General features: G+C 48.2%; 1 protein-coding gene across 1 annotated transcript in view; it reads left to right on the top strand.

The window, feature by feature from the left end:
• Positions 1–26,767, top strand: part of sspo (SCO-spondin) — a 1,206,999-nt gene that overhangs the window by 917,714 nt on the left and 262,518 nt on the right. Inside the window, 2 exon segments of the mRNA XM_072468611.1 lie at positions 6,563–6,727; positions 13,259–13,465. Coding sequence (XP_072324712.1) covers positions 6,563–6,727; positions 13,259–13,465 — 372 coding nt within the window.

Genomic DNA, 26,767 nt, shown 5'->3' with positions numbered 1-26,767 from the left:
AGTTATGCGGATAGATTGGAGGGTTTGGGAATGTTTGGGAGGGTTTGGCGAAGAAGAGATTTGATAGAGATGTTCGAAATCACGAGGGGGCTGGACAGAAACTTCCTGCCCGGAAAAGCATCGGGAACGAGAGGGCTCAGAATTAAAGTGATTGGTAAAAGAAGCAAATGTGATGTCACAAAAAGGTCTGTCACCAGCGAGTGGTTGGAGTCGGGAATGCACGGGGCATTCAGGAGGGGATTTGATGATTATTTGAATAGAAACACTGTGCAGCGGGGGGGTGGGGGAGAGTGGCACTGAGTCAGGATGCTCATTCGGAGAGTCGGTGCAGATATGATGGGCTGAATAGCCTCCTTCTGTACCGTAATGACTCAGTATTTTACGATTGGTTTATCTTGCGCACTGTCCTGATAAGTGCAGGATGAAAAGCTTCGACAGCATATCTCTTTCTTTCAGCAATACACCAATTCCCTGCTACCAATTGGCTAATAGAGAGTCTCCAATCTGTACGGAGGACAACGCACTTTCCACCCATTCCTACCCTTGTTTTGGGAACGAGGGGAATGCCAGACTCCAGTCAGAGCTTTCTCAGCCTCTGGCAATTCATTCTACCTCCCACATTTCGGGTCGGCACGGCGACACAGTGGTTAGCACTGCTGCCTCACAGCGCAGGGCCGCACGGTGACACAGTGATTAGCACTGCTGCCTCACAGCGCAGGGCCGCACGGTGACACAGTGATTAGCACTGCTGCCTGCCAGCGCAGGGCCGCACGGTGACACTGTGATTAGCACGGCTGCCTCACAGCGCAGGGCCGCACGGTGACACAGTGATTAGCACTGCTGCCTCACAGCGCAGAGCCGCACGGTGACACAGTGGTTAGCACTGCTGCCTTACAGTGCCAGGGCCGCACGGTGACACAGTGGTTAGCACTGCTGCCTCACAGCACAGGGCCGCACGGTGACACAGTGGTTAGCACTGCTGCCTGCCAGGGCCGCACGGTGACACAGTGATTAGCACTGCTGCCTCACAGCGCAGGGCCGCACGGTGACACAGTGATTAGCACTGCTGCCTCACAGCGCAGGGCCGCACGGTGACACAGTGATTAGCACTGCTGCCTCACAGCGCAGGACCGCACGGTGACACAGTGATTAGCACTGCTGCCTCACAGCGCAGGGCCGCACGGTGACACAGTGATCAGCACTGCTGCCTCACAGCGCAGGGCCACACGGTGACACAGTGATTAGCACTGCTGCCTCACAGCGCAGGGCCGCACGGTGACACAGTGATTAGCACTGCTGCCTCACAGCGCAGGGCCGCACGGTGACACAGTGGTTAGCATTGCTGCCTCACAGCGCAGGGCCGCACGGTGACACAGTGGTTAGCACTGCTGCTCACAGCACAGGGCCGCACGGTGACACAGTGATTAGCACTGCTGCCTCACAGCGCAGGGCCGCACGGTGACACAGTGATTAGCACTGCTGCCTCACAGCGCAGGGCCGCACGGTGACACAGTGATTAGCACTGCTGCCTCACAGCGCAGGGCCGCACGGTGACACAGTGATTAGCACTGCTGCCTCACAGCGCAGGGCCGCACGGTGACACAGTGATTAGCACTGCTGCCTCACAGTGCCAGGGCCGCACGGTGACACAGTGATTAGCACTGCTGCCTCACAGCGCAGGGCCGCACGGTGACAGTGATTAGCACTGCTGCCTCACAGCGCCAGGGCCGCACGGTGACACAGTGATTAGCACTGCTGCCTCACAGTGCCAGGGCAGCACGGTGACACAGTGATTAGCACTGCTGCCTCACAGCACAGGGCCGCACGGTGACACAGTGATTAGCACTGCTGCCTCACAATGCAGGGCCGCACGGTGACACAGTGATTAGCACTGCTGCCTCACAGCGCAGGGCCGCACGGTGACACAGTGATTAGCACTGCTGCCTCACAGCGCAGGGCAGCACGGTGACACAGTGATTAGCACTGCTGCCTCACAGCGCAGGGCAGCACGGTGACACAGTGATTAGCACTGCTGCCTCACAGCGCTAGGGTCCCAGGTTCGATTCCTGGCTTGGGTCACTGTCTGTGTTGTGTCTGCATGTTCTTCCCGTGTGAGCGTGGGTTTCCTCCTGGTGCTCCGGTTTCCTCCCACAGTCCAAAGATAGAACATAGAACATAGAACAATACAGCGCAGTACAGGCCCTTCGGCCCACGATGTTGCACCGAAACAAAAGCCATCTAACCTACACTATGCCATTATCATCCATATGTTTATCCAATAAACTTTTAAATGCCCTCAATGTTGGCGAGTTCACTACTGTAGCAGGTAGGGCATTCCACGGCCTCACTACTCTTTGCGTAAAGAACCTACCTCTGACCTCTGTCCTATATCTATTACCCCTCAGTTTAAAGTTATGTCCCCTCATGCCAGGCATATCCATCCGCGGGAGAAGGCTCTCACTGTCCACCCTATCCAACCCCCTGATCATTTTGTATGCCTCTATTAAGTCTCCTCTTAACCTTCTTCTCTCCAACGAAAACAACCTCAAGTCCATCAGCCTTTCCTCATAAGATTTTCCCTCCATACCAGGCAACATCCTGGTAAATCTCCTCTGCACCCGCTCCAAAGCCTCCACGTCCTTCCTATAATGCGGTGACCAGAACTGTACGCAATACTCCAAATGCGGCCGTACCAGAGTTCTGTACAGCTGCAACATGACCTCCCGACTCCGGAACTCAATCCCTCTACCAATAAAGGCCAACACTCCATAGGCCTTCTTCACAACCCTATCAACCTGGGTGGCAACTTTCAGGGATCTATGTACATGGACACCTAGATCCCTCTGCTCATCCACACTTTCAAGAACTTTACCATTAGCCAAATATTCTACATTCCTGTTATTCCTTCCAAAGTGAATCACCTCACACTTCTCTACATTAAACTCCATTTGCCACCTCTCAGCCCAGCTCTGCAGCTTATCTATATCCCTCTGTAACCTGCTACATCCTTCCACACTATCGACAACACCACCGACTTTAGTATCGTCTGCAAATTTACTCACCCACCCTTCTGCGCCTTCCTCTAGGTCATTGATAAAAATGACAAACAGCAATGGCCCCAGAACAGATCCTTGTGGTACTCCACTTGTAACTGAACTCCATTCTGAACATTTCCCATCAACCACCACCCTCTGTCTTCTTTCAGCTAGCCAATTTCTGATCCACATCTCTAAATCACCCTCAATCCCCAGCCTCCGTATTTTTTGCAATAGCCTACCGTGGGGAACCTTATCAAACGCTTTGCTGAAATCCATATACACCACATCAACTGCTCTACCCTCGTCTACCTGTTCAGTCACCTTCTCAAAGAACTCAATAAGGTTTGTGAGGCATGACCTACCCTTCACAAAGCCATGCTGACTATCCCGGATCATATTATTCCTATCTAGATGATTATAAATCTTGTCTCTTATAATCCCCTCCAAGGCTTTACCCACTACAGACGTGAGGCTCACCGGTCTATAGTTGCCGGGGTTGTCTCTGCTCCCCTTTTTGAACAAAGGGACCACATTTGCTGTCCTCCAGTCCTCTGGCACTATTCCTGTAGCCAATGATGACATAAAAATCAAAGCCAAAGGTCCAGCAATCTCTTCCCTGGCCTCCCAGAGAATCCTAGGATAAATCCCATCAGGTCCCGGGGACTTATCTATTTTCAGCCTGTCCAGAATTGCCAACACCTCTTCCCTACGTACCTCAATGCCATCTATTCTATTAGCCTGGGGCTCAGCATTCTCCTCCACAACATTATCTTTTTCCTGAGTGAATACTGACGAAAAATATTCATTTAGTATCTCGCCTATCTCTTCAGACTCCACACACAATTTCCCATCCCTGTCCTTGACTGGTCCTACTCTTTCCCTAGTCATTCGCTTATTCCTGACATACCTATAGAAAGCTTTTGGGTTTTCCTTGATCCTTCCTGCCAAATACTTCTCATGTCCCCTCCTTGATCGTCTTAGCTCTCTCTTTAGATCCTTCCTCGCTACCTTGTAACTATCCATCGCCCCAACCGAAACTTCACACCTCATCTTCACATAGGCCTCCTTCTTCCTCTTAACAAGAGATTCCACTTCTTTGGTAAACCACGGTTCCCTCGCTCGACGCCTTCCTCCCTGTCTGACCGGTACATACTTATCAAGAACACGCAGTAGCTGATCCTTGAACAAGCCCCACTTATCCAGTGTGCCCAACACTTGCAGCCTACTTCTCCACCTTATCCCCCCCAAGTCACGTCTAATGGCATCATAATTGCCCTTCCCCCAGCTATAACTCTTGCCCTGCGGTGTATACTTATCCCTTTCCATCATTAACGTAAACGTCACCGAATTGTGGTCACTGTCCCCAAAGTGCTCTCCTACCTCCAAATCCAACACCTGGCCTAGTTCATTACCCAAAACCAAATCCAACGTGGCCTCGCCTCTTGTTGGCCTGTCAACATATTGTTTCAGGAAACCCTCCTGCACACACTGTACAAAAAACGACCCATCTATTGTACTCGAACTATATCTTTTCCAGTCAATATTTGGAAAGTTAAAGTCTCCCATAATAACTACCCTGTTACTTTCGCTCATATCCAGAATCATCTTCGCCATCCTTTCCTCTACATCCCTAGAACTATTAGGAGGCCTATAAAAAAACTCCCAACAGGGTGACCTCTCCTTTCCTGTTTCTAACTTCAGCCCATACTACCTCGGAAGATGAGTCCCCATCTAGCATCCTCTCCGCCACCGTAATACTGCTCTTGACTAGCAGCGCCACACCTCCCCCTCTTTTGCCTCCTTCTCTGAGCTTACTAAAACACCTAAACCCCGGAACCTGCAACATCCATTCCTGTCCCTGCTCTATCCATGTCTCCGAAATGGCCACAACATCGAAGTCCCAGGTACCAACCCATGCTGGCAGTTCCCCTACCTTGTTTCGTATACTCCTGGCATTGAAGTAGACACACTTCAAACCACCTACCTGAACACTGGCCCCCTCCTGCGACGTCAAATCTGTGCTCCTGACCTCTATACTCTCATTCTCCCTTACCCTAAAACTACAATCCAGGTTCCCATGCCCCTGCTGCATTAGTTTAAACCCCCCAAAGAGATGTATCAGTTAGGTGGAGATGATGGGATAGGTGCTCTTTCGGGTGGTTGTTGCAGACTTGATGGGGTGAATGGCCTTGTTCAGCACAGTTGGGATTCTCTCAGTAGCTCAGTCTCTCTTCCTCCTGATGTGTTTACCTCGCTTATTTACACATTTGCCAAATTCCCAATGTTTGCAGCTCCATCTGAACCGTCACATCGGAAAATTCCCAGCTCAGCGCAGGGAACTCTTTATTCAGCTCAATCATGAAGCATCAACACTTCAAATCACTAACATGTGTCTGGACCACCAGCTTTTCATAGATTCTGCCCAGAAATGTGATTTTATCTTTTTAAAATACCTCCCTGAGGACCTGTACAATCAAGGGGGCATCACAGCTTGTGTCACTCTCTCTGTCTCTGTCACTCTCTCTCTGTCTCTGTCACTCTCTCTCTGTTTCTCTCACTCTCTCTGTTTCTCTCACTCTCTCTGTTTCTCTCACTCTCTCTGTTTCTCTCACTCTCTCTGTTTCTCTCACACTCTCTGTTTCTCTCACACTCTCTGTTTCTCTCACACTCTCTGTTTCTCTCACACTCTCTGTTTCTCTCACACTCTCTGTTTCTCTCACACTCTCTGTTTCTCTCACACTCTCTGTTTCTCTCACACTCTCTGTTTCTCTCACACTCTCTGTTTCTCTCACACTCTCTGTTTCTGTCTCACTCTCTGTTTCTGTCTCACTCTCTGTTTCTGTCTCTCTCGCTGTTTCTGTCTCTCTCGCTGTTTCTGTCACTCTCGCTGTTTCTGTCACTCTCGCTGTTTCTGTCACTCTCTGTTTCTCTCACTCTCTGTTTCTGTCTCTCTCTCTGTTTCTCTCTCTCTCTGTTTCTGTCTCTCTCTCTGTTTCTCTCTCTCTCTGTTTCTGTCACTCTCTCTGTTTCTGCCTCTCTCTCTGTTTCTGTCACTCTCTCTGTTTCTGCCTCTCTCTCTATTTCTGTCACTCTCTCTGTTTCTGTCACACTTCTCTCTCTATTTCTGTCACTCTCTCTGTTTCTGTCACTCTCTCTGTTTCTGTCACTCTCTCTATTTCTGTCTCTCTGTTTCTGTCACTCTCATTTTTTGAAGAATAAAGGGATTAAGGGTTATGGTGTTTGGGCCGGAAAGTGGAGCTGAGTCCACAAAAGATCAGCCATGATCTCATTGAATGGTGGAGCAGGCTCGAGGGGCCAGATGGCCGACTCCTGCTCCTCGTTCTTAAGTCCTTACGTTCTTATGTTTCTGTCGTGCTCTCCCTCACTCTTTCTCCATCTGCCACTCGTTTGTTCTGGTCTTGATCTTTCTGTAACTCTGTGTTGCTCACTCTCTGACACTTTTTCTCTGTCACTAATTCTCTCACTCTGTCTCTTTTTAGTTATTCTCACTCTCTTGTCTGTAGATTCTGATGGATTTTCTCCCTGGTCTTCCTGGACCCGATGTTCGAGGAACTGCACAGATACCCAGTTTCGCAGCATCAAGAGTCGGACTCGTTCCTGTCAGAATCATCACAACTGCACCGGGGAAACATTCCAGCAGCGACCCTGCAACCTGCCCCAATGCACAAGTAACCTCGGGGTCAGGGGTTAGGACTGGGGCTTGGGGTTAGGGATTGAAGGTCAGGGTTCAGGGGCAATACGCGGCAGATGCAGCGTAACGTGAATAGGTGTAAACGTCTCCAGGTTTGGATGGAGAAACAGAATGACAGATATTATTTAACTGGGGATAGATTGGGAAATGCTGATGTACAGAGGGACCTGGGTGTCCCAGGACACCCATCAGTGAAACAAAAACAGAAAATACTGGACAACCTTGGTAGGTCTGACAGCGGAGAGAGAAGAAAAAGATTCTTAGAGACAGGATTTACTCACATTTGGAAACAAATGGACATATTAGTGATGGACAGCATGGTCTTGTGAAGGGGAGGTCGTGCCTCACTAATTTGATCAAGTTTTTCGAGGAAGTGACAAAGATGATTGATGAGGGAAAGGCAGTAGATGCTGTCCTTGGAAAGGGTCCAGAGAGGTTCACAAGAATGATCCCTGGAATGAAGAGCTTGTCTTATGAGGACCGGTTGAGGACTCTGGGTCTGTACTCGTTGGAGTTTAGAAGGATGAGGGGGGATCTTATTGAAACTTACAGGATACTGCGAGGCCTGGATAGAGTGGACGTGGAGAGGATGATTCCAGTTGTAGGAAAAACTAGAAGCAGAGGACACCATCTCAGAATAAAGGGACGATCCTTTAAAACAGAGATGAGGAGGACTTTCTTCAGCCAGAGGGTGGTGAATCTGTGAAACTCTTTGCCGCAGAAGGGTGTGGAGGCCAGATCACCGAGTGTCTTTCAGACAGAGATAGATAGGTTCTTGATTAATAAGGGGATCAGGGGTTATGGGGAGAAGGCAGGAGAATGGGGATGAGAAAATATCAGCCATGATTGAATGGTGGAGCAGACTCGATGGGCCGAGTGGCCTAATTCTGTTCTTATGTCTTATGGTTTACATGGACTTCAGTAAAGCCTTTGAGGTCCCTCATGGTAGACTGGTACAAAAGGTTAAGTCACACGGGATCACAGGAGAGCTGGCAAGGTGGATACAGAACTGGTTTGGACACAGAAGACCGAGGGTAGCAGTAGAAGATGTTTTTCTGAATGGAAGGTTGTGACTAGCGGCGTTCCACGGGGATCAGTTCTGGGGCCTTTGTTGTTCATGGTGTATAAAATGATTTGGAAGAAAATGTAGCTGGTCTGATTAGTAAGTTCGCAGACACAATAATTGGTGGAGTTGCGGATAGTGAAGAGGATTGTCAGAGGATACAACAGGATATAAACTGGTTGGAGTCTTGGGCGGAGAAATGGCAGATGGAGTTTAATCCGGACAAGTGTGAGGTAACGCACTTTGGAAGGTCCAATGCATGTAGGAATTACACAATAAATGGTAGAACTCTTGCGAGTATTGACAGGCAGAGAGATCTAGGCATGTCCACTGATCACTGAAAGTGGCAACGCATGTGGGTAAGGTGGTCAAGAAGGCATACGGCATGCTGGCCTTCATTGGCCGGGGCATTGAGTATAAAAATTTGCAAGTCATGTTGCAGCTGTATAGAACCTTAGTTAGGCCTCATTTGGAATATTGTGTATAATTCTGGTCACCACACTACCAGAAGGATGTGGAGGCTTTGGAGAGGGTACAGAAGCGGTTTGCGAGGATGTTGCCTGGTATGGAGGGCATTAACTATAAGGAGAGTTTAGATAAACTCCGTCTCTTCCCACTGGAACGACGGAGGTTGAGGGGCGACCTGATAGATGTCTACAAAATTATGAGGGGCATAGACAGAGTGGATAGTCAGATGCTCTTTCCTAGAGTAGGAGAGTCAAGTACTCGGGGACAGAGGTTTAAAGTGCGCAGGGAAACGTTTCGAACAGATGTGCGAGGCAAGTTTTTTAACACAGCGGGTGGTAAATATATGGAACGCGCTGCCCGGGAGCAGGGACGACAGCGGCAATTAAGCGGCATCTCGACAAATATATGAAAAGGGTGGGAATACGGATTCCATAAGTGCAGATGGTTTTAGTTTAGGCAGATACCACGACCGGTAAGGCTGGGAGGGCCGAAGGGCCTGTTCCTGTGCTGTATTGTTCTTTGTTCTTTGTTCTTTGAAGCTGACATTTCGAGTCTGGATGACTCTGTCAAAGCTTGCTGAAAGTAGCAGTTACGAAGGCAAATGGCATGGTGGCCTGGATTGTAAGAGGAATTAAATAACTGGGAGTAACGACGTCTTACAGCAGGCTCTTGGTGAGAGCACACCTGGAGTATTGTGAGCAATTTTGGTCCTTTTCGAAGGAAGGAGACAACTGCCATTGAGGGAGCGCAGCGGATATTCACCAGGCTGATTCCTGGGACGGTGCGATTGTCGTACGAGGAGGGATTGGGTCCACTGAGCCTGTTTTCACTGGAGTTTAGAAGAATGAGAGGGGACATGATTGAAAGGTACAAAATTCAGACATGGCTGGACGGGTTGGATACTGGGATGATGTTTCCTCTGGTAGGGCAGGCTCTCCTCTGATAGGGCAGGCACTCTGATGGGGCAGGCTCTCCTCTGGCGGGGCAGGCTCTCCTCTGGCGGGGCAGGCTCTCCTCTGGCGGGGCAGGCTCTCCTCTGGCGGGGCAGGCTCTCCTCTGGCGGGGCAGGCTCTATAACAAGAGGTCGCAGTCTCCAGATGGGAAGATTCTTGTTTTCTGAGGGTGCTGAGTCTCTGGAACTTTCTCCCTCAATAGGCACTCGAAGCAGAAGCTTGAATATTTTTTAAGGCACGAGGTAAATCGATTCTCAATCAGCCAGACCAGGTGTGTTGGGGGCTGGTTATAGGAGGTGGGGGTGTGGGTGCGGGGTGCTCGTAGTATATGAAATAAGGTAAATGAGTTGATGGCGCAAATCATCGTGAATGACTATGATTTAGTGGCCATTACTGAAACATGGTTAAAAGATGGTCACGACTGGGAGTTAAATATCCGAGGGTATCAGACTGTACGAAAGGATAGAATGGACGGTCAGGGCGGTGGTGTAGCTTTGTTGTTTAAGGATGGCATCCGGGCAATAGTAAGGGATGATATTGGTGCTATGGAGGATAAGGTTGAATCAATTTGGGTGGAAATCAGGAATAGTAAGGCAAAAAAGTCACTGATAGGAGTAATCTATAGGCCACCAAATAGTAACAGGATGGTAGAGCAGGCAATAAGCAAAGAAATAACGGATGCATGTAGAAATGGTACAACGGTTATCATGGGAGATTTTAATCTGCATATCGATTGGTTTAACCAGGTTGGTAAAGGCAGCCTTGAGGAGGAGTTTATAGAATGTGCCCGGGATAATTTCCTGGAACAGTATGTAATGGAACCTACAAGGGAACAAGCGGTCCTAGATCTGGTCCTGTGTAATGAGGCAGGATTGATTAATGATCTCATAGTTAGGGATCCTCTTGGAAGGAGCGACCACAATATGGTGGAATTTAAAATACAGTTGGAGGATGACAAGGTAAAATCAAACACTAGTGTTTTGTGCTTAAACAAAGGCGATTACAATGGGATGAGAGAAGAACTAGCTAAGGTAGACTGGGAGCAAAGTCTTCATGGTGAAGCAGTTGAGGAACAGTGGAGAACCTTCCGAGCGATCTTTCACAGTGTTCAGGAAAGGTTCATACCGACAAAAAAGAAAGACGGTAGAAAGGGGAAAAATCGACCGTGGATATCTAAGGAGGTGAGGGAGAGTATCAAATTGAAGGGAAAAACATACAAAGTGGCAAAAATTAGTGGGAGACTAGAGGACTGGGAAGTCTTTCGGGGACAACAGAAAGCTACTAAAAAAGCCATAAAGAAGAGTAAGGTAGACTATGAAAGTAAACTGGTTCAGAACATAAAAGCAGATAGTAAAAGCTTCTACAAATATATAAGGCAAAAAAGAGTGGCTAAGGTAAATATTGGTCCTTTGAAAGATGAGAAGGGAGATTTAATAATAGGAGACGGGGAAATGGCTGAGGAGCTGAACAGGTTTTTTGGGTCGGTCTTCACACTGGAGGACACAAATAACATGCCAGTGACTGATGGAAATAAGGATATGATAGGTGAGGACCTTGAGATGATTGTAATCACTAAGGAGGCAGTATTGGGTAAGCTAATGGGGCTAAAGGTAGACAAGTCTCCTGGCTCTGATGGGATGCACCCCAGAGTGTTAAAAGAGATGGCTAGGGAAATTGTAAACGCACTAGTGATAATTTATCAAAATTCACTAGACTCTGGGGTGGTCCCAGAGGATTGGAAAGTAGCAAACGTGACACCACTGTTTAAAAAAGGAGGTCGGCAGAAAGCGGGTAATTATAGGCCGGTAAGCTTAACTCCGGTTTTAGGGAAAATGCTGGAATCTATCATTAAGGCGGAAATAGCGGGGCACCTGGAGGGGAATTGTCCCATTGGGCAGACGCAGCATGGGTTCACAAAGGGTAGGTCGTGTCTGACTAATTTGGTAGAATTTTTTGAGGACGTTACCAGTGCAGTAGATAACGGGGAGCCAATGGATGTGGTATATCTGGATTTCCAGAAAGCTTTTGACAAGGTGCCACACAAAAGATTGCTGCATAAACTAAAGATGCATGGCATTGAGGGTAAAGTGGTAGCATGGGTAGAGGATTGGTTAACTAACAGAAAGCAGAGAGTGGGGATAAATGGGTGTTTCTCTGGTTGGCAACCTGTAACTAGTGGGGTCCCTCAAGGATCAGTGTTGGGCCCGCAGTTGTTCACAATTTACATAGACGATTTGGAGTTGGGGACCAAGTGCAATGTGTCAAAGTTTGCAGACGACATTATGATGAGTGGTAAAGCAAAAAGTGCAGAGGATACCGGAAGTCTGCAGAAGGATTTGGATAGGTTAGGTGAATGGGCTAGGGTCTGGCAGATGGAATTCAATGTTGCCAAGTGTGAGGCTATCCATTTTGGGAGGAATAACAGCAGAATGGATTATTATTTAAACGGTAAGATGTTAAAACATGCTGCTGTGCAGAGGGACCTGGGTGTGCTGGTGCACGAGTTGCAAAAAGTTGGTGTGCAGGTGCAACAGGTGATTAAGAAGGCTAATCGAGTTTTGTCTTTCATTGCTAGAGGGATGGAGTTTAAGACTAGGGAGGTTACGCTGCAATTGTATAGGGTGTTAGTGAGGCCACATCTGGAGTATTGTGTTCAGTTTTGGTCTCCTTACCTGAGAAAGGACATATTGGCACTGGAGGGTGTGCAGAGGAGATTCACTAGGTTGATTCCAGAGTTGAGGGGATTAGATTATGACGAGAGGTTGAGTAGACTGGGACTGTACTCATTGGAATTTAGAAGGATGAGGGGGGATCTTATAGAAACATATAAAATTATGAAGAGAATAGATAGGATAGATGCGGGCAGGTTGTTTCCACTGGTGGGTGAAAGCAGAACTAGGGGGCATAGCCTCAAAATAAGGGGAGGTAGATTTAGGACCGAGTTTAGGAGGAACATCTTCACCCAAAGGGTTGTGAATCTATGGAATTCCTTGCCCAGTGAAGCAGTTGAGGCTCCTTCTTTAAACGTTTTTAAGAAAAAGATAGATGCCTTTCTAAAGAATAAAGGGATTCGGGGATATGGTGTTCAGGCCGGAGAGTGGAGCTGAGTCCACAAAGATCAGCCATGATCTCATTGAATGGTGGAGCAGGCTCGAGGGGCCAGATGGCCGACTCCTGCTCCTAGTTCTTATGTTCTTATGTATGGTGGGGGATGTGGGGTGCGGGGGCAATGGGAGCTGGTTATTGGGGGTGGGTGGGTGGGATGGGCCGTGCGGGGCAGTGGGGGCTGGTTATTGTGGGTGGGGGGGAAGTGGGGGCTGGTTATTGGGGGTGGGGGGTGGGATTGCAGGGTAGTGAGTGCTGGTTATAGGGGGTGTGTGGGTGGGATGGGCCGTGGGGGGGCAGTGGGGGCTGGTTATTGTGGGTGGGGGGGAAATGGGGGCTGGTTATTGGGGGTGGGGGGTGGGATTGCAGGGTAGTGAGTGCTGGTTAAAGGGGGTGGGTGGGTGGGATGGGCCGTGGGGGGGCAGTGGGGGCTGGTTATTGGGGGTGGGGGGCAGTGGGGGCTGGTTATTGGGGGTGGGGGGGTGGGATTGCAGGGTAGTGAGTGCTGGTTATAGGGGGTGTGTGGGTGGGGTGGGCCGTGGGGGGGCAGTGGGGGCTGGTTATTGGGGGGGGGGTGGGATGGGCCGTGCGGGGGCAGTGGGGGCTGGTTATTGGGGGTGGGGGGGCAGTGGGGGCTGGTTATTGGGGGTGGGGGGTGGGATTGCAGGGTAGTGAGTGCTGGTTAAAGGGGGTGGGGGGCGGCAGGAATGTGGGGTTGGGATTACAATCCGATCGGCCATGATCGTATTGAATGGGGTAGCAGGCTCGAGGGGCTGAGTGGCGTCCTCCTACTCTGGAATGATGTGTTTGTCGGTTCCGATGTTCACAGGGACTGGAGGAGTGCCTGCCATTCAGTTAGATTATCGTTGACCACACATGTCATTGTTTCGTGGCTGATTTTCGGCCTTGTTCATTGCAGATGAAACGGAATGTTCTGGAGAGAACTGCACACGGGATTGCAGCTGGAACATGTGGTCAGGATGGAGTGAATGTTCCCGTTGGTGTGGGGTTGGTCAACAACACCGTCTCCGGACATACAACTGGCCACAGTCAGGCGGTCAGTGGTGTGAGCGAATCCTGACTGGAAATTTGGAGATACGGTTCTGCAATATGAAGGCTTGCAAAGGTGAGAGGTCACAGGGATGGGGAGGCAGAGGTGAAATGTCATGGGGAGTAATCGGTGAGCGAGGATAAGACAGGAAAGAAGAGTTTGGAACAAGTAGCCCACAAGGAGATGTTGTCACGAGGAGATGAGCAGAGAACTTGAGGGATAAAGAGACGAGAGAGACGTTGAAGGCCACACTAATCAGAGCACCTGTTGGAGCAAGTGTAGATCCCTCAGCTCCTCTAATCTGCTGAGCCACTCAATATCATCATGGCTTACCTTTGTATCCAACTCCAATCTCCCCCCCACCTTAAATTTCCCGTATCCCTTCATTCTCTCAGAGACCAAACTTCTGGCTGTCCTCAGCCTTAAATATATTCAACGATGGATCGGCCACAACCCTTCGAGTGAAGTAATCTCTCCGCACCTCGCTCCAAGATAATCATCTTCAACCCTGAGCCTGTCCCCGTGTTTTAAATACCCCGATCATCAAAAACAATCTCAGTCTCCACCCTTCAAACCCCTTCATTAGCTTTGATGAGAAAACCTCTCATTCTTCCATAATCCAGACAATATAATCACAGTTTAATCAGCCTCTCGTTACGGGCCCACCTCAGGAACCAATCCACTGAACATGGAGATGGAAACTGCCCACAGTATTCCGGAACAACAGCAAAATATCCCGGATTCGAGAAATCCGAAATAAACACACAAACTGCTGGAAATTCTCAACAGGCCTGTGGAGAAAGAAACGTTTTGGGTAAAATGTGACTCAGAGAATGGAGAATGTGAAAGAGAGTCAGTGGGACTCGGAACGTTAACCGTATCTCCCTCTCCACAGACGCTGCCAGGACCTCTTGAGTATTTTCTGTTTTTATTTCCGATTTCCAGTGTCTGCGATATTTTTGCTTTTTTAACTTGTGTGTCCTGCTGACGACTTGGGTCTGGATTTTCACTCCCAAGGGTGGTGCACTGAGCTGGGAACTTTCCTGGTTTCTTTTCTCATAGAATCAGAGACATACAGCACAGAAAAAGGCCCCTCGGCCCATCGAGTCTGCACCGGTCAAACACACCCCCCTAACTATTCTAATCCCATTTCCCAGCACTGGGCCCACAGCCGTGTCTGCCCTGGGATCGCAAGTTCGTATCTAAATACTTCTGGAATGTTCTGAGGGTCTCTGCCTCCGCCCCACTTTCAGGCAGCGAGTTCCAGACTCCCACCCCCTCTGGGGGAAAAACGTGCTTCCTCACCACCCCCCCCTGCACACAAGAAACAGGACAAATCCAACCCAGCCAATTACCGTCCTATCAGTCTGCTCTCCATCAGCAGCAAAGGGATGGAAGGTGTCATCAAAAATTTGATCAATAAGGGGATCAGGGGTTATGGGGAGAAGGCAGGAGAATGGGGATGAGAAAATATCAGCCATGATTGAATGGCGGAGCAGACTCGATGGGCCGAGTGGCCTAATTCTGCTCCTATGTCTTATTGTCTTATGGTTCAACAGTGCTATCAAGCAGTACTTACTCAGCAATAACCTGCTCACGGACGCTCAGTTTGGGTTCCGCCAGGGTCACTCAGCTCCTGACCTCATTACAGCCTTGGTTCAAACATGGACAAAAGAGGTGAATGCCAGAGGTGAGGGGGGAGTGACTGCCCTCCACATCAGGGCAGCATTTGACCGAGTGCGGCATCAAGGAGCCCGAGCTAAACTGGAGTCAGTGGGAATCGGGGGAAACTCTCCGCTGGTTGGAGTCATACCCGGCACAAAGGAAGATGGTTGTGGTGGTTGGAGGTCAATCATCTCAGCTCCAGGACATCACTGCAGGAGGTCCTCAGGGGATCAAAAAAGAAAAAGAAAGCAAACAATGAGTTCTTACCTTCACTATCAGTCTCCCGTGTGGAACCTTATCAAAATCCTTGCTGAAGTCCAAGTAAACCAAGTCAAACATTTCCCTCATCCACAGACCTGGTCACCTCTTTGAAAAACTCAACCAAGTTGGTCAGACATGTCCTCCCCTTAACAAAACCACGCTGACTGTTCCTGATTAATCCCGGCCTCTCCAAATGCAGATTAATTCTGTCCCTCAGAATTGCTTCCAATAGTTTCCCCACCACTGAGGTTAGACTGACTGGCCTGTAGATTCCTGGCTTATCCCTTCTTGAATAATAGAACCACATTGACTATCCTCCAGCCCTCCGGCACCTCTCCTGTGGCCATAGAGGAATTGAAAATTATTGCCAGCGCCCCTGCTATTTCCTCCCTTGTCTCACTGAGCAACCTGGGATACATTTCATCTGGCCCTGGAGGTTGGTCTCCTTTTAAGCCTGCCAGACCACTCAGAACCTGCTCTCTGTCTCTGTTAATCTCTTTCATTTTATTACAGTCCTTCTCCCTGATTTTTATACCCACACCGTCCCTCTCACGAGTGAACACCGACACAAAGTATTAATTTAGAATCCTACCTAAATCAAAGTCCTGCATCAGAGATTAGCGTGTAAAATTAAATTGGATGGGATTAGGGGTAGTGTATTGGGATGGATATAAAACTGGTTGGCAACAGGAAGCAAAGAGTAGGAATTAATGGGTCTTTTTCAAGTTGGCAGGCAATGACTGGTGGGGTACCACAGGGATCGGTGCGAAGAGCCAAGATGAGAGAACAAAATGTATTAGCTGCAAATTTCTAAATTCGGAATTAACAACCTTTGGAGTTCAGCTGTTCGCTTCTTGAATGGCAGGGGGGTGGATACCGGAACAACAGGTCAGACGGTGAAACAATTGAGGGAGAACTAGGAAACAGGGCCACTGTGGCTCTGAGGAAGAGCAGAGAGGGAGATGTTGCCGAAAACAGCGGGACTGGTGGCCTGAAGTGCATATGTTTTAATGCAAGAAGTATAACAGGTAAGGCAGATGAACTTAGAGCTTGGATTAGTACTTGGAACTATGATGTTGTTGCCACTACAGAGACCTGGTTGAGGGAAGGACAGGATTGGCAGCTAAACATTCCAGGATTTAGATGTTTCAGGCGGGATAGAGGGGGATGTAAAAGGGGTGGCGGAGTTGCGCTACTGGTTAGGGAGAATATCACAGCTGTACTGCGGGAGGACACCTCAGAGGGCAGCGAGGCTATATGGGTAGAGATCAGGAATAAAAAGGGTGCAGTCACAATGTTGGGGGTTTACTACAGGCCTCCCAACAGCCAGCGGGAGATAAAAGAGCAGATAGGTAGACAGATTTTGGAAAGGAGTAAAAGCAACAGGGTTGTTGTGATGGGAGACTTCAACTTCCCCAAAATTGACTGGGACTCACTTAGTGCTAGGGGCTTAGACGGGGCACAGTTTGTAAGGAGCATCCAGGGGGGCTTCTTAAAACAATATGCAAATAGTCCAACTAGGGAAGGGGCTATACTGGACTTGGTATTGGGGAATGAGCCCGGCCAGGTGGTAGAAGTTTCAGTAGGGGAGCATTTCGGGAACAGTGACCACAATTCAGTAAGTTTTAAAGTGCTGGTGGACAAGGATAAGAGTGGTCCTATGGTGAATATGCTAAATTGGAGGAAGGCTAATTATAACAATATTAGGCAGGAACTGAAGAACCTAGATTGGGGGCGGATGTTTGAGGGTAAATCAACATCTGACATGTGGGAGGCTTTCAAATGTCAGTTGAAAGGAATTCAGGACCGGCATGTTCCTGGGAGGAAGAAGGATAAATACGGCAAATTTCAGGAACCTTGGATAACGAGAGATATTGTAGGCCTCGTCAAAAAGAAAAAGGAGGCATTTGTCGGGGCTAAAAGGCTGGGAACAGACGAAGCCTGTGTAGAATATAAGGAAAGTAGGAAGGAACTTGAGCAAGGAGTCAGGAGGGCTAGAAGGGGTCACAAAAAGTCATTGGCAAATAGGGTTAAGGAAAATCCCAAGGCTTTTTACACGTACATAGAAAGCAAGGGGGTAGCCAGGGAAAGGGTTGGCCCACTGAAGGATAGGCAAGGGAATCTATGTGTGGAGCCAGAGGAAATGGGCGAGGTACTAAATTAATACTTTGCATCAGTATTCACCAAAGAGAAGGAATTGGTGGATATTAAGTCTGGAGAATGGTGTGTAGATAGCCTGGGTCACATTGAGATCCAAAAAGACGAGGTGTTGGGCGTCTTGAAAAATATTAAGGTGGATAAGCCCCAGGGCCTGATGGGATCTACCCCAGAATGCTGAAGGAGGCAAGAGAGGAAATTGCTGAGGCCTTGACAGAAATCTTTGGATCCTCAATGACTTCAGATGACCAGTCAAGGACAGGGATGGGAAATTGTGTGTGGAGTCTGAAGAGATAGGCGAGATACTAAATGAATATTTTTCGTCAGTATTCACTCAGGAAAAAGATAATGTTGTGGAGGAGAATGCTGAGCCCCAGGCTAATAGAATAGATGGCATTGAGGTACGTAGGGAAGAGGTGTTGGTAATTCTGGACAGGCTGAAAATAGATAAGTCCCCGGGACCTGATGGGATTTATCCTAGGATTCTCTGGGAGGCCAGGGAAGAGATTGCTGGACCATTGGCTTTGATTTTTATGTCATCATTGGCTACAGGAATAGTGCCAGAGGACTGGAGGACAGCAAATGTGGTCCCTTTGTTCAAAAAGGGGAGCAGAGACAACCCCGGCAACTATAGACCGGTGAGCCTCACGTCTGTAGTGGGTAAAGCCTTGGAGGGGATTATAAGAGACAAGATTTATAATCATCTAGATAGGAATAATATGATCAGGGATAGTCAGCATGGCTTTGTGAAGGGTAGGTCATGCCTCACAAACCTTATTGAGTTCTTTGAGAAGGTGACTGAACAGGTAGACGAGGGTAGAGCAGTTGATGTGGTGTATATGGATTTCAGCAAAGCGTTTGATAAGGTTCCCCACGGTAGGCTATTGCAAAAAATACGGAGGCTGGGGATTGAGGGTGATTTAGAGATGTGGATCAGAAATTGGCTAGCTGAAAGAAGACAGAGGGTGGTGGTTGATGGGAAATGTTCAGAATGGAGTACAGTCACAAGTAGAGTACCACAAGGATCTGTTCTGGGGCCGTTGCTGTTTGTCATTTTTATCAATGACCTAGAGGAAGGCGCAGAAGGGTGGGTGAGTAAATTTGCAGACGATACTAAAGTCGGTGGTGTTGTCGATAGTGTGGAAGGATGTAGCAGGTTACAGAGGGATATAGATAAGCTGCAGAGCTGGGCTGAGAGGTGGCAAATGGAGTTTAATGTAGAGAAGTGTGAGGTGATTCACTTTGGAAGGAATAACAGGAATGCAGAATATTTGGCTAATGGTAAAGTTCTTGAAAGTGTGGATGAGCAGAGGGATCTAGGTGTCCATGTACATAGATCCCTGAAAGTTGCCACCCAGGTTGATAGGGTTGTGAAGAAGACCTATGGAGTGTTGGCCTTTATTGGTAGAGGGATTGAGTTCCGGAGTCGGGAGGTCATGTTGCAGCTGTACAGAACTCTGGTACGGCTGCATTTGGAGTATTGCGTACAGTTCTGGTCACCGCATTATAGGAAGGACGTGGAGGCTTTGGAGCGGGTGCAGAGGAGATTTACCAGGATGTTGCCTGGTATGGAGGGAAAATCTTATGAGGAAAGGCTGATGGACTTGAGGTTGTTTTCGTTAGAGAGAAGAAGGTTAAGAGGAGACTTAATAGAGGCATACAAAATGATCAGGGGGTTGGATAGGGTGGACAGTGAGAGCCTTCTCCCGCGGATGGATATGGCTGGCATGAGGGGACATAACTTTAAACTGAGGGGTAATAGATATAGGACAGAGGTCAGAGGTAGGTTCTTTACGCAAAGAGTAGTGAGGCCGTGGAATGCCCTACCTGCTACAGGAGTGAACTCGCCAACATTGAGGGCATTTAAAAGTTTATTGGATAAACATATGGATGATAATGGCATAGTGTAGGTTAGATGGCTTTTGTTTCGGTGCAACATCGTGGGCCGAAGGGCCTGTACTGCGCTGTATTGTTCTATGTTCTATGTTCTATGATGTCCCAGAGGACTGGGGAATAGCCAGTGTTGTTCCTTTGTTTTAAGAAGGGTAGCAAGTATAATCCAGAGAACTACAGGCGGGTGAGGCTTAGGTCACTAGTAGGGAAATTACTGGAGAGAATTCTTCGAGACAGGATCTACTCCCATTTGGAAGCAAATGGACATATTAGTGAGAGGCAGCATGGTTTTGTGAAGGGGAGGTCTTGTCTCAGTAAATTGACAGAGTTTTAAGAGGAGGTCACAAAGATGATTGATGCAGGGAGGGCAGTGGATGTTGTCTATATGGACTTCAGTAAGGCCTTTGCCAATGGCCCTCATGGCAGGCTGGTACAAAAGGTGAAGTCACACGGGATCAAAGGTGAGCTGGTAAGATGGATACAAAACTGGTTAGGTCATAGAAGGCAGAGAGTAGCAATGGAAGGGTGCCTTTCTGATTGGAGGGCTGTTACTCGTGGTGATCCACAGGGATCAGTGCTGGGACCTTTGCTGTTTGTAGTATTTATAAATGATTGAGGAAAATGTAACTGGTCCGATTAGTAAGTTTGCAGACGACACAAAGGTTGGTGGAATTGCGGATAGCGATGAGGACTGTCAGAGGATACAGCAGGATTTAGTTCATTTGGAGACTTGGGCGGAGAGATGGCAGGTGGAGTTTAATCCGGACAAATGTGAGGTAATGCATTTTGGAAGGTCTAATACAGGTAGGGAATATACAGTGAATGGTAGAACCCGCAAGTGTATTGAAAGTCAGAGAGATCTTGGTGTACAGGTCCACAGGTCACTGAAAGGGGCAACACAGGTGGAGAAGGTAGTCAAGAAGGCATACGGCATGCTTGCCTTCATTGGCCAGGGCATTGAGTATAAGAATTGGCAAGTCATGTTGCAGCTGTATAGAACCTTAGTTAGGCCATTCTTGGAGTATAGTGTTCAATTCTGGTCACCACACTACCAGAAGGATGTGGAGGCTTTAGAGAGGGTGCAGAAGAGATTTACCAGCATGTTGCCTGGTATGGAGGGCATTAGCTATGAGGAGCGATTGAATAAACTCGGTTTGTTCTCACTGGAATGACGGAGGTTGAGGGGCGACCTGATAGAGGTCTACAAAATTATGAGGGGCATAGACAGAGTGGATAGTCAGAGGCTTTTCCCCAGGGTAGAGGGGTCAATTACTAGGGGGCATAGGTTTAAGGTGAGAGGGGCAAGGTTTAGAGTAGATGTACAAGGCAAGTTTTTTTTACACAGAGGGTAGTGGGTGCCTGGAACTCGCTGCCGGAGGAGGTGGTGGAAGCAGGGACGATAGTGACATTTAAGGGGCATCTTGACAAATACATGAACAGGATGGGAATAGAGGGATACGGACTCCGGAAGTGTAGATTTTAGTTTAGACAGACAGCATGGTCGGCGCAGGCTTTGAGGGCCAAAGGGCCTGTTCCTGTGCTGTACATTTCTTTATTATTTTCCTTTTCTTTTTCTTTTTCCTTTGTTTTTTTTTTTTTTTTTTTTTTAATTTTCTTTTTCTTTTTCTTTTTTCTTTTCTTTTTCTTTTCTTTGAATGCTGCCATTGCCTGTCCACTGTCCTTCCTTCCAGTAATGTTTCCCAGTCCGCCATAGCCAGTTCATGCCTCAGACCATCAGTTACCTTTATTGAGGTTCAGGACCGTGGTCTCAGAATCAGCTGCCTCACTACTCATCTTCTTAAAGAATTCTACCATATTATGGTCACTCATCCCCAAGGATTCTCTCACAACCAGATTGCCAACTAATCTTTTCTCTTTGCACAACACTCAGTCCGAGATGGCCTGTTCCCTTCAACCCCAATGATGACATTCCTGTTTATGTATTACCTTGCAATGTATTAATCAGCCACCATTTTCCCTCCATGACAACAGTGATTTCATTTCAAAATTATTTCTTTGGTTGAAAAAGTGTTGAAATATTTAATTTGTGAGGAGGACCAAGTAGAAAAAACGACATGGACAAGATGGAGTGGGCAGACAGGTGGCAGATGAAATTCAATGCGGAGAAGTGGGAGGTGATGCATTTTGGTGGAAGAACATGGAGAGAATATAAAACACGGGTAACATTCCTAAAGGGGAGCAGGAGCAGAGGGAGCTGGGTGTATCTGTGCACAGATCATTGAAGGGGGCAGAACAGAATAGACAGAATGAAAGAATAGGCAGGATGAATGCGTGGCTTGAGAGATGGTGCAGGAGGGAGGGGTTCAGATTTTTGGGACATTGGGACCGGTTCTGGGGGAGGTGGGACTACTACAAATTGGATGGTCTACACCTGGGCGGGACTGGAACCAATGTCCTTGGGGGTGCTTTTGCTAACGCTGTTGGGGAGGGTTTAAACTAATGTGGCAGGGGGATGGGAACCAAATGAGGAGGTTAGTGGACAGTAAGGAGGTAGTAACTAAAGCCTGTGAGGAACTAGAGCATGAAGTCAGTGTGACTAAGGGGAAGAGTAGGCAGGGAGCAGATGATGAATGCAAAGGGACTGGTGGTCTGAGGTGCATTTGTTTTAATGCAAGAAGTGTAGCAGGTAAGGCAGATGAACTTAGGGCTTGGATTAGTACCTGGGAATATGATGTTATTGGTATTACTGAGACTTGGTTGAGGGAAGGGCATGATTGGCAACTAAATATCCCAGGGTATCGATGCTTCAGGAGGGATAGAGAGGGAGTTAAAAGGGGTGGAGGAGTTGCATTACTGGTCAGAGATGATATCACAGCTGTGCTGAAGGAGGGCACGATGGACGACTCGAGCACTGAGGCGATATGGGCAGAGCTCAGAAATAGGAAGGGTGCGGTAACAATGTTGGGGCTGTACTACAGACCTCCCAACAGCGAGCGTGAGATAGAGGTACAAATATGTAAACAGATTATGAAAAGATGTCGGAGCAACAGGGTGGTGGTGATAGGAGATTTTAATTTTCCCAACATTGACTGGGATACACTCAGTGTCAGAGGTATAGATGGAGCAGAATTTGTAAGGAGCATCCAGGAGGGTTTTCTAGAGCAGTATGTAAATAGTCCAACTCGGGAAGGGGCCATACTGGACCTGGTATTGGGGAATGAGCCCGGCCAGGTGGTTGAAGTTTCAGTCGGGGATTACTTTGGGAATAGCGATCACAATTCCGTAAGTTTTAGAATACTCATGGACAAAGACCAGAGTGGTCCTAAAAGAAGAGTGCTAAATTGGGGAAAGGCCAAGTATAACAAAATTCGGCAGGAACTGGGGAATGTGGATTGGGAGCAGCTGTTTGAAGGTAAATTCACATTTGATATGTAGGAGGCTTTTAAAGAGAGGTTGATTAGAGTGCAGGACAGACATGTCCCTGTGAAAATGAGGGATAGAAATGGCAAGATTAGGGAACCATGGATGACAGGTGAAGTTGTGAGACTAGCTAAGAGGAAAGAGGAAGCATACATAAGGTCGAGGCGACTGAAGACAGATGAAGCTTTGGAAGAATATCGGGAATGTAGGACCAATCTGAAACGAGGAATCAAGAGGGCTAAAAGGGGTCATGAAATATCTTCAGCAAACAGGGTTAAGGAAAATCCCAAAGCCTTTTATTCATATATAATGAGCAAGAGGGTAACGAGAGAAAGGGTTGGCCCACTCAAGGACAAAGGAGGAAAGTTATGCATGGAGTCAGAGAAAATGGATGAGATTCTTAATGAGTACTTTGCATCGGTATTCACCAAGGAGAGGGACATGACGGATGTTGAGGTTAGGGATAGATGTTTGATTACTCTAGGTCAAGTCAGCATAAGGAGGGAGGATGTGTTGGGTATTCTAAAAGGCATTAAGGTGGACAAGTCCCCAGGTCCGGAAGGGATCTATCCCAGGTTTCTGAGGGAAGTGAGAGAGGAAATAGTTGGGGCCTCAACAGACATCTTTGCAGCATCCTTGAACACGGGTGAGGTACCGGAGGACTGGAGAATTGCTAATTTTGTCCCCTTGTTTAAGAAGGGTAGCAGGGATAATCCAGATAATTATAGACCGGGGGGCCTGACGTCAGTGGTAGGGAAGCTGCTGGAGAAGATACTGAGGGATAGGATCTATTCCCATTTGGAAGAAAATGGGCTTATCAGTGATAGGCAACATGGTTTTGTGCAGGGAAGGTCATGTCTTACCAAATTAATATAATTCTTTGAGGAAGTGACAAAGTTGATTGATGAGGGAAGGGCTGTAGATGTCATATACATGGACTTCAGTAAGGCATTTGAGAAGGTTACCTATGGTAGGCTGATGGAGAAAGTGAAGTCTCATGGGGTCCAGGGTGTACTAGGTAGATGGATAAAGAACTGGCTGGGCAACAGGAGACAGAGAGTAGTAGTGGAAGGGAGTTTCTCAAAATGGAGAACTGTAACCTTCCTCCTGCAGGATGTTTGAGGTGAGGGATGCCGTTAGTGTCCCTGCTGATTTTACCTGCAGGAAGTGCTGCCATCTCCAGCTCCTCCAAGACCGAGTTAGGGAACTGGAGCTGGAGTTGGAAGAACTTTGGATCATTCGGGAGGCAGAGGGGGTCATAGATAGCAGCTCCAGGGAATTAGTTACACCAAAGATTGGAGATAGACGGGTAACTGTAAGAGGGACTGGGAAGAAGCAGTCAGTGCAGGGATCCCCTGCGGTCGTTCCCCTGAGAAACAAGTATACCGCTTTGGATACTTGTGGGGGGGACGAAGCCATGGGGTACGGGCCTCTGGCATGGAGTCTGTCCCTGTTGCTCAGAAGGGAAGGGGGGAGAGGAGCAGAGCATTAGTAATTGGGGACTCGATAGTCAAGGGCACAGATAGGAGATTTTGTGGGGGCGAGAGAGACTCACGTTTGGTATGTTGCCTCCCAGGTGCAAGGGTACGTGATGTCTCGGATCGTGTTTTCCGGGTCCTTAAGGGGGAGGGGGAGCAGCCCCAAGTCGTGGTCCACATTGGCACTAACGACATAGGTAGGAAAGGGGACAAGGGCGTCAGGCAGGCTTTCAGGGAGCTAGGATGGAAGCTCAGAACTAGAACAAACAGAATTGTTATCTCTGGGTTGTTGCCCGTGCCACGTGATAATGAGATGAGGAATAGGAAGAGAGAGCAATTAAACACGTGGCTACAGGGATGGTGCAGGCGGGAGGGATTCAGATTTCTGTATAACTGGGGCTCTTTCTGGGGAAGGTGGGACCTCTACAGACAGGATGGTCTACATCTGAACCCGAGAGGCACAAATATCCTGGGGGGGGGAGATTTGTTAGTGCTCTTTGGGGGGGTTTAAACTAATGCAGCAGGGGCATGGGAACCTGGATTGTAGTTTTAGGGTAAGGGAGATTGAGAGTATAAAGGTCAGGAGCACAGATTTGATGTCGCAGGAGGGGGCCAGTGTTCAGGTAGGTGGTTTGAAGTGTGTCTACTTCAATGCCAGGAGTATACGAAATAAGGTGGGTGAACTGGCAGCATGGGTTGGTACCTGGGACTTCGATGTTGTGGCCATTTCGAAGACATGGATAGAGCAGGGACAGGAATGGATGTTGCAGGTTCCGGGGTTTAGGTGTTTTAGTAAGCTCAGAGAAGGAGGCAAAAGAGGGGGAGGTGTGGCGCTGCTAGTCAAGAACAGTATTACGGTGGCGGAGAGGATGCTAGATGGGGACTCATCTTCCGAGATAGTATGGGCTGAGGTTAGAAACAGGAAAGGAGAGGTCACCCTGTTGGGGGTTTTCTATAGGCCTCCAAATAGTTTGAGGGATGTAGAGGAAAGGATGGCGAGGATGATCCTGGATAAGAGCGAAAGTAACAGGGTAGTTATTATGGGAGACTTTAACTTTCCAAATATTGACTGGAAAAGATATAGTTCGAGTACATTAGATGGGTCGTTTTTTGCACAGTGTGTGCAGGAGGGTTTCCTGACACAATATGTTGACAGGCCAACAAGAGGCGAGGCCACGTTGGATTACGTTTTGGGTAATGAACCAGGCCAGGTGTTAGATTTGGAGGTAGGAGAGCACTTTGGGGACAGTGACCACAATTCGGAGACGTTTACGTTAGTGATGGAAAGGGATAAGTATACCCCGCAGGGCAAGAGTTATAGCTGGGGGAAGGGCAATTATGATGCCATTAGACATGACTTGGGGGGGGGATAGGTTGGAGAAGTAGGCTGCAAGTGTTGGGCACACTGGATAAGTGGAGCTTGTTCAAGGAACAGCTACTGCGTGTTCTTGATAAGTACGTACCGGTCAGGCAGGGAGGAAGGCTTAGAGCGAGGGAACCGTGGTTTACCAAAGAAGTGGAATCTCTTGTTAAGAGGAAGAAGGAGGCCTATGTGAAGATGAGGTGTGAAGTTTCAGTTGGGGCGATGGATAGTTACCAGGTAGCGAGGAAGGATCTAAAGAGAGAGCTAAGACGAGCAAGGAGGGGACATGAGAAGTATTTGGCAGGTAGGATCAAGGAAAACCCAAAAGCTTTCTATAGGTATGTCAGGAACAAGCGAATGACTAGGGTAAGAGTAGGGCCAGTCAAGGACAGGGATGGGAAGTTGTGTGTGGAGTCTGAAGAGATACTAAATGAATATTTTTCGTCCTTATTCACTCAGGAGAAAGATAATGTTGTGGAGGAGAATGCCGAGACCCAGGCTATTAGAATAGAACATAGAACATAGAAAATACAGCACAGAACAGGCCCTTCGGCCCACGATGTTGTGCCGAACCTTTGTCCTAGATTAATCATAGATTATCATTGAATTTACAGTGCAGAAGGAGGCCATTCGGCCCTTTGAGTCTGCACCAGCTCTTGGAAAGAGCACCCTACCCAAACTCAACACCTCCACCCAACACCAAGGGCAATTTGGACATTAAGGGCAATTTATCATTGGCCAATTCACCTAACCCGCACATCTTTGGACTGTGGGAGGAAACCGGAGCACCCGGAGGAAACCCACGCAGACACGGGGAGGACGTGCAGACTCCGCACAGACAATGACCCAAGCCGGAATCGAACCTGGGACCATGGATCTGTGAAGCAATTGTGCTATCCACAATGCTACCGTGCTGCCCTTAAGAACAAATAAATCTACACTATATCATTTTCCCGTAATCCATGTACCTATCCAACAGCTGCTTGAAGGTCCCTAATGTTTCCGACTCAACTATTTCCACAGGCAGTGCATTCCATGCCCCCACTACTCTCTGGGTAAAGAACCTACCTCTGATATCCCTCCTATATCTTCCACCTTTCACCTTAAATTTATGTCCCCTTGTAATGGTGTGTTCCACCTGGGGAAAAAGTCTCTGACTCTCTACTCTATCTATTCCCC

The sequence above is a fragment of the Scyliorhinus torazame genome, chromosome 11 (assembly GCF_047496885.1).
Source record: "Scyliorhinus torazame isolate Kashiwa2021f chromosome 11, sScyTor2.1, whole genome shotgun sequence".
NCBI lineage: Eukaryota > Metazoa > Chordata > Chondrichthyes > Carcharhiniformes > Scyliorhinidae > Scyliorhinus > Scyliorhinus torazame.
This window is presented reverse-complemented; position numbering and strand designations above follow the sequence as displayed.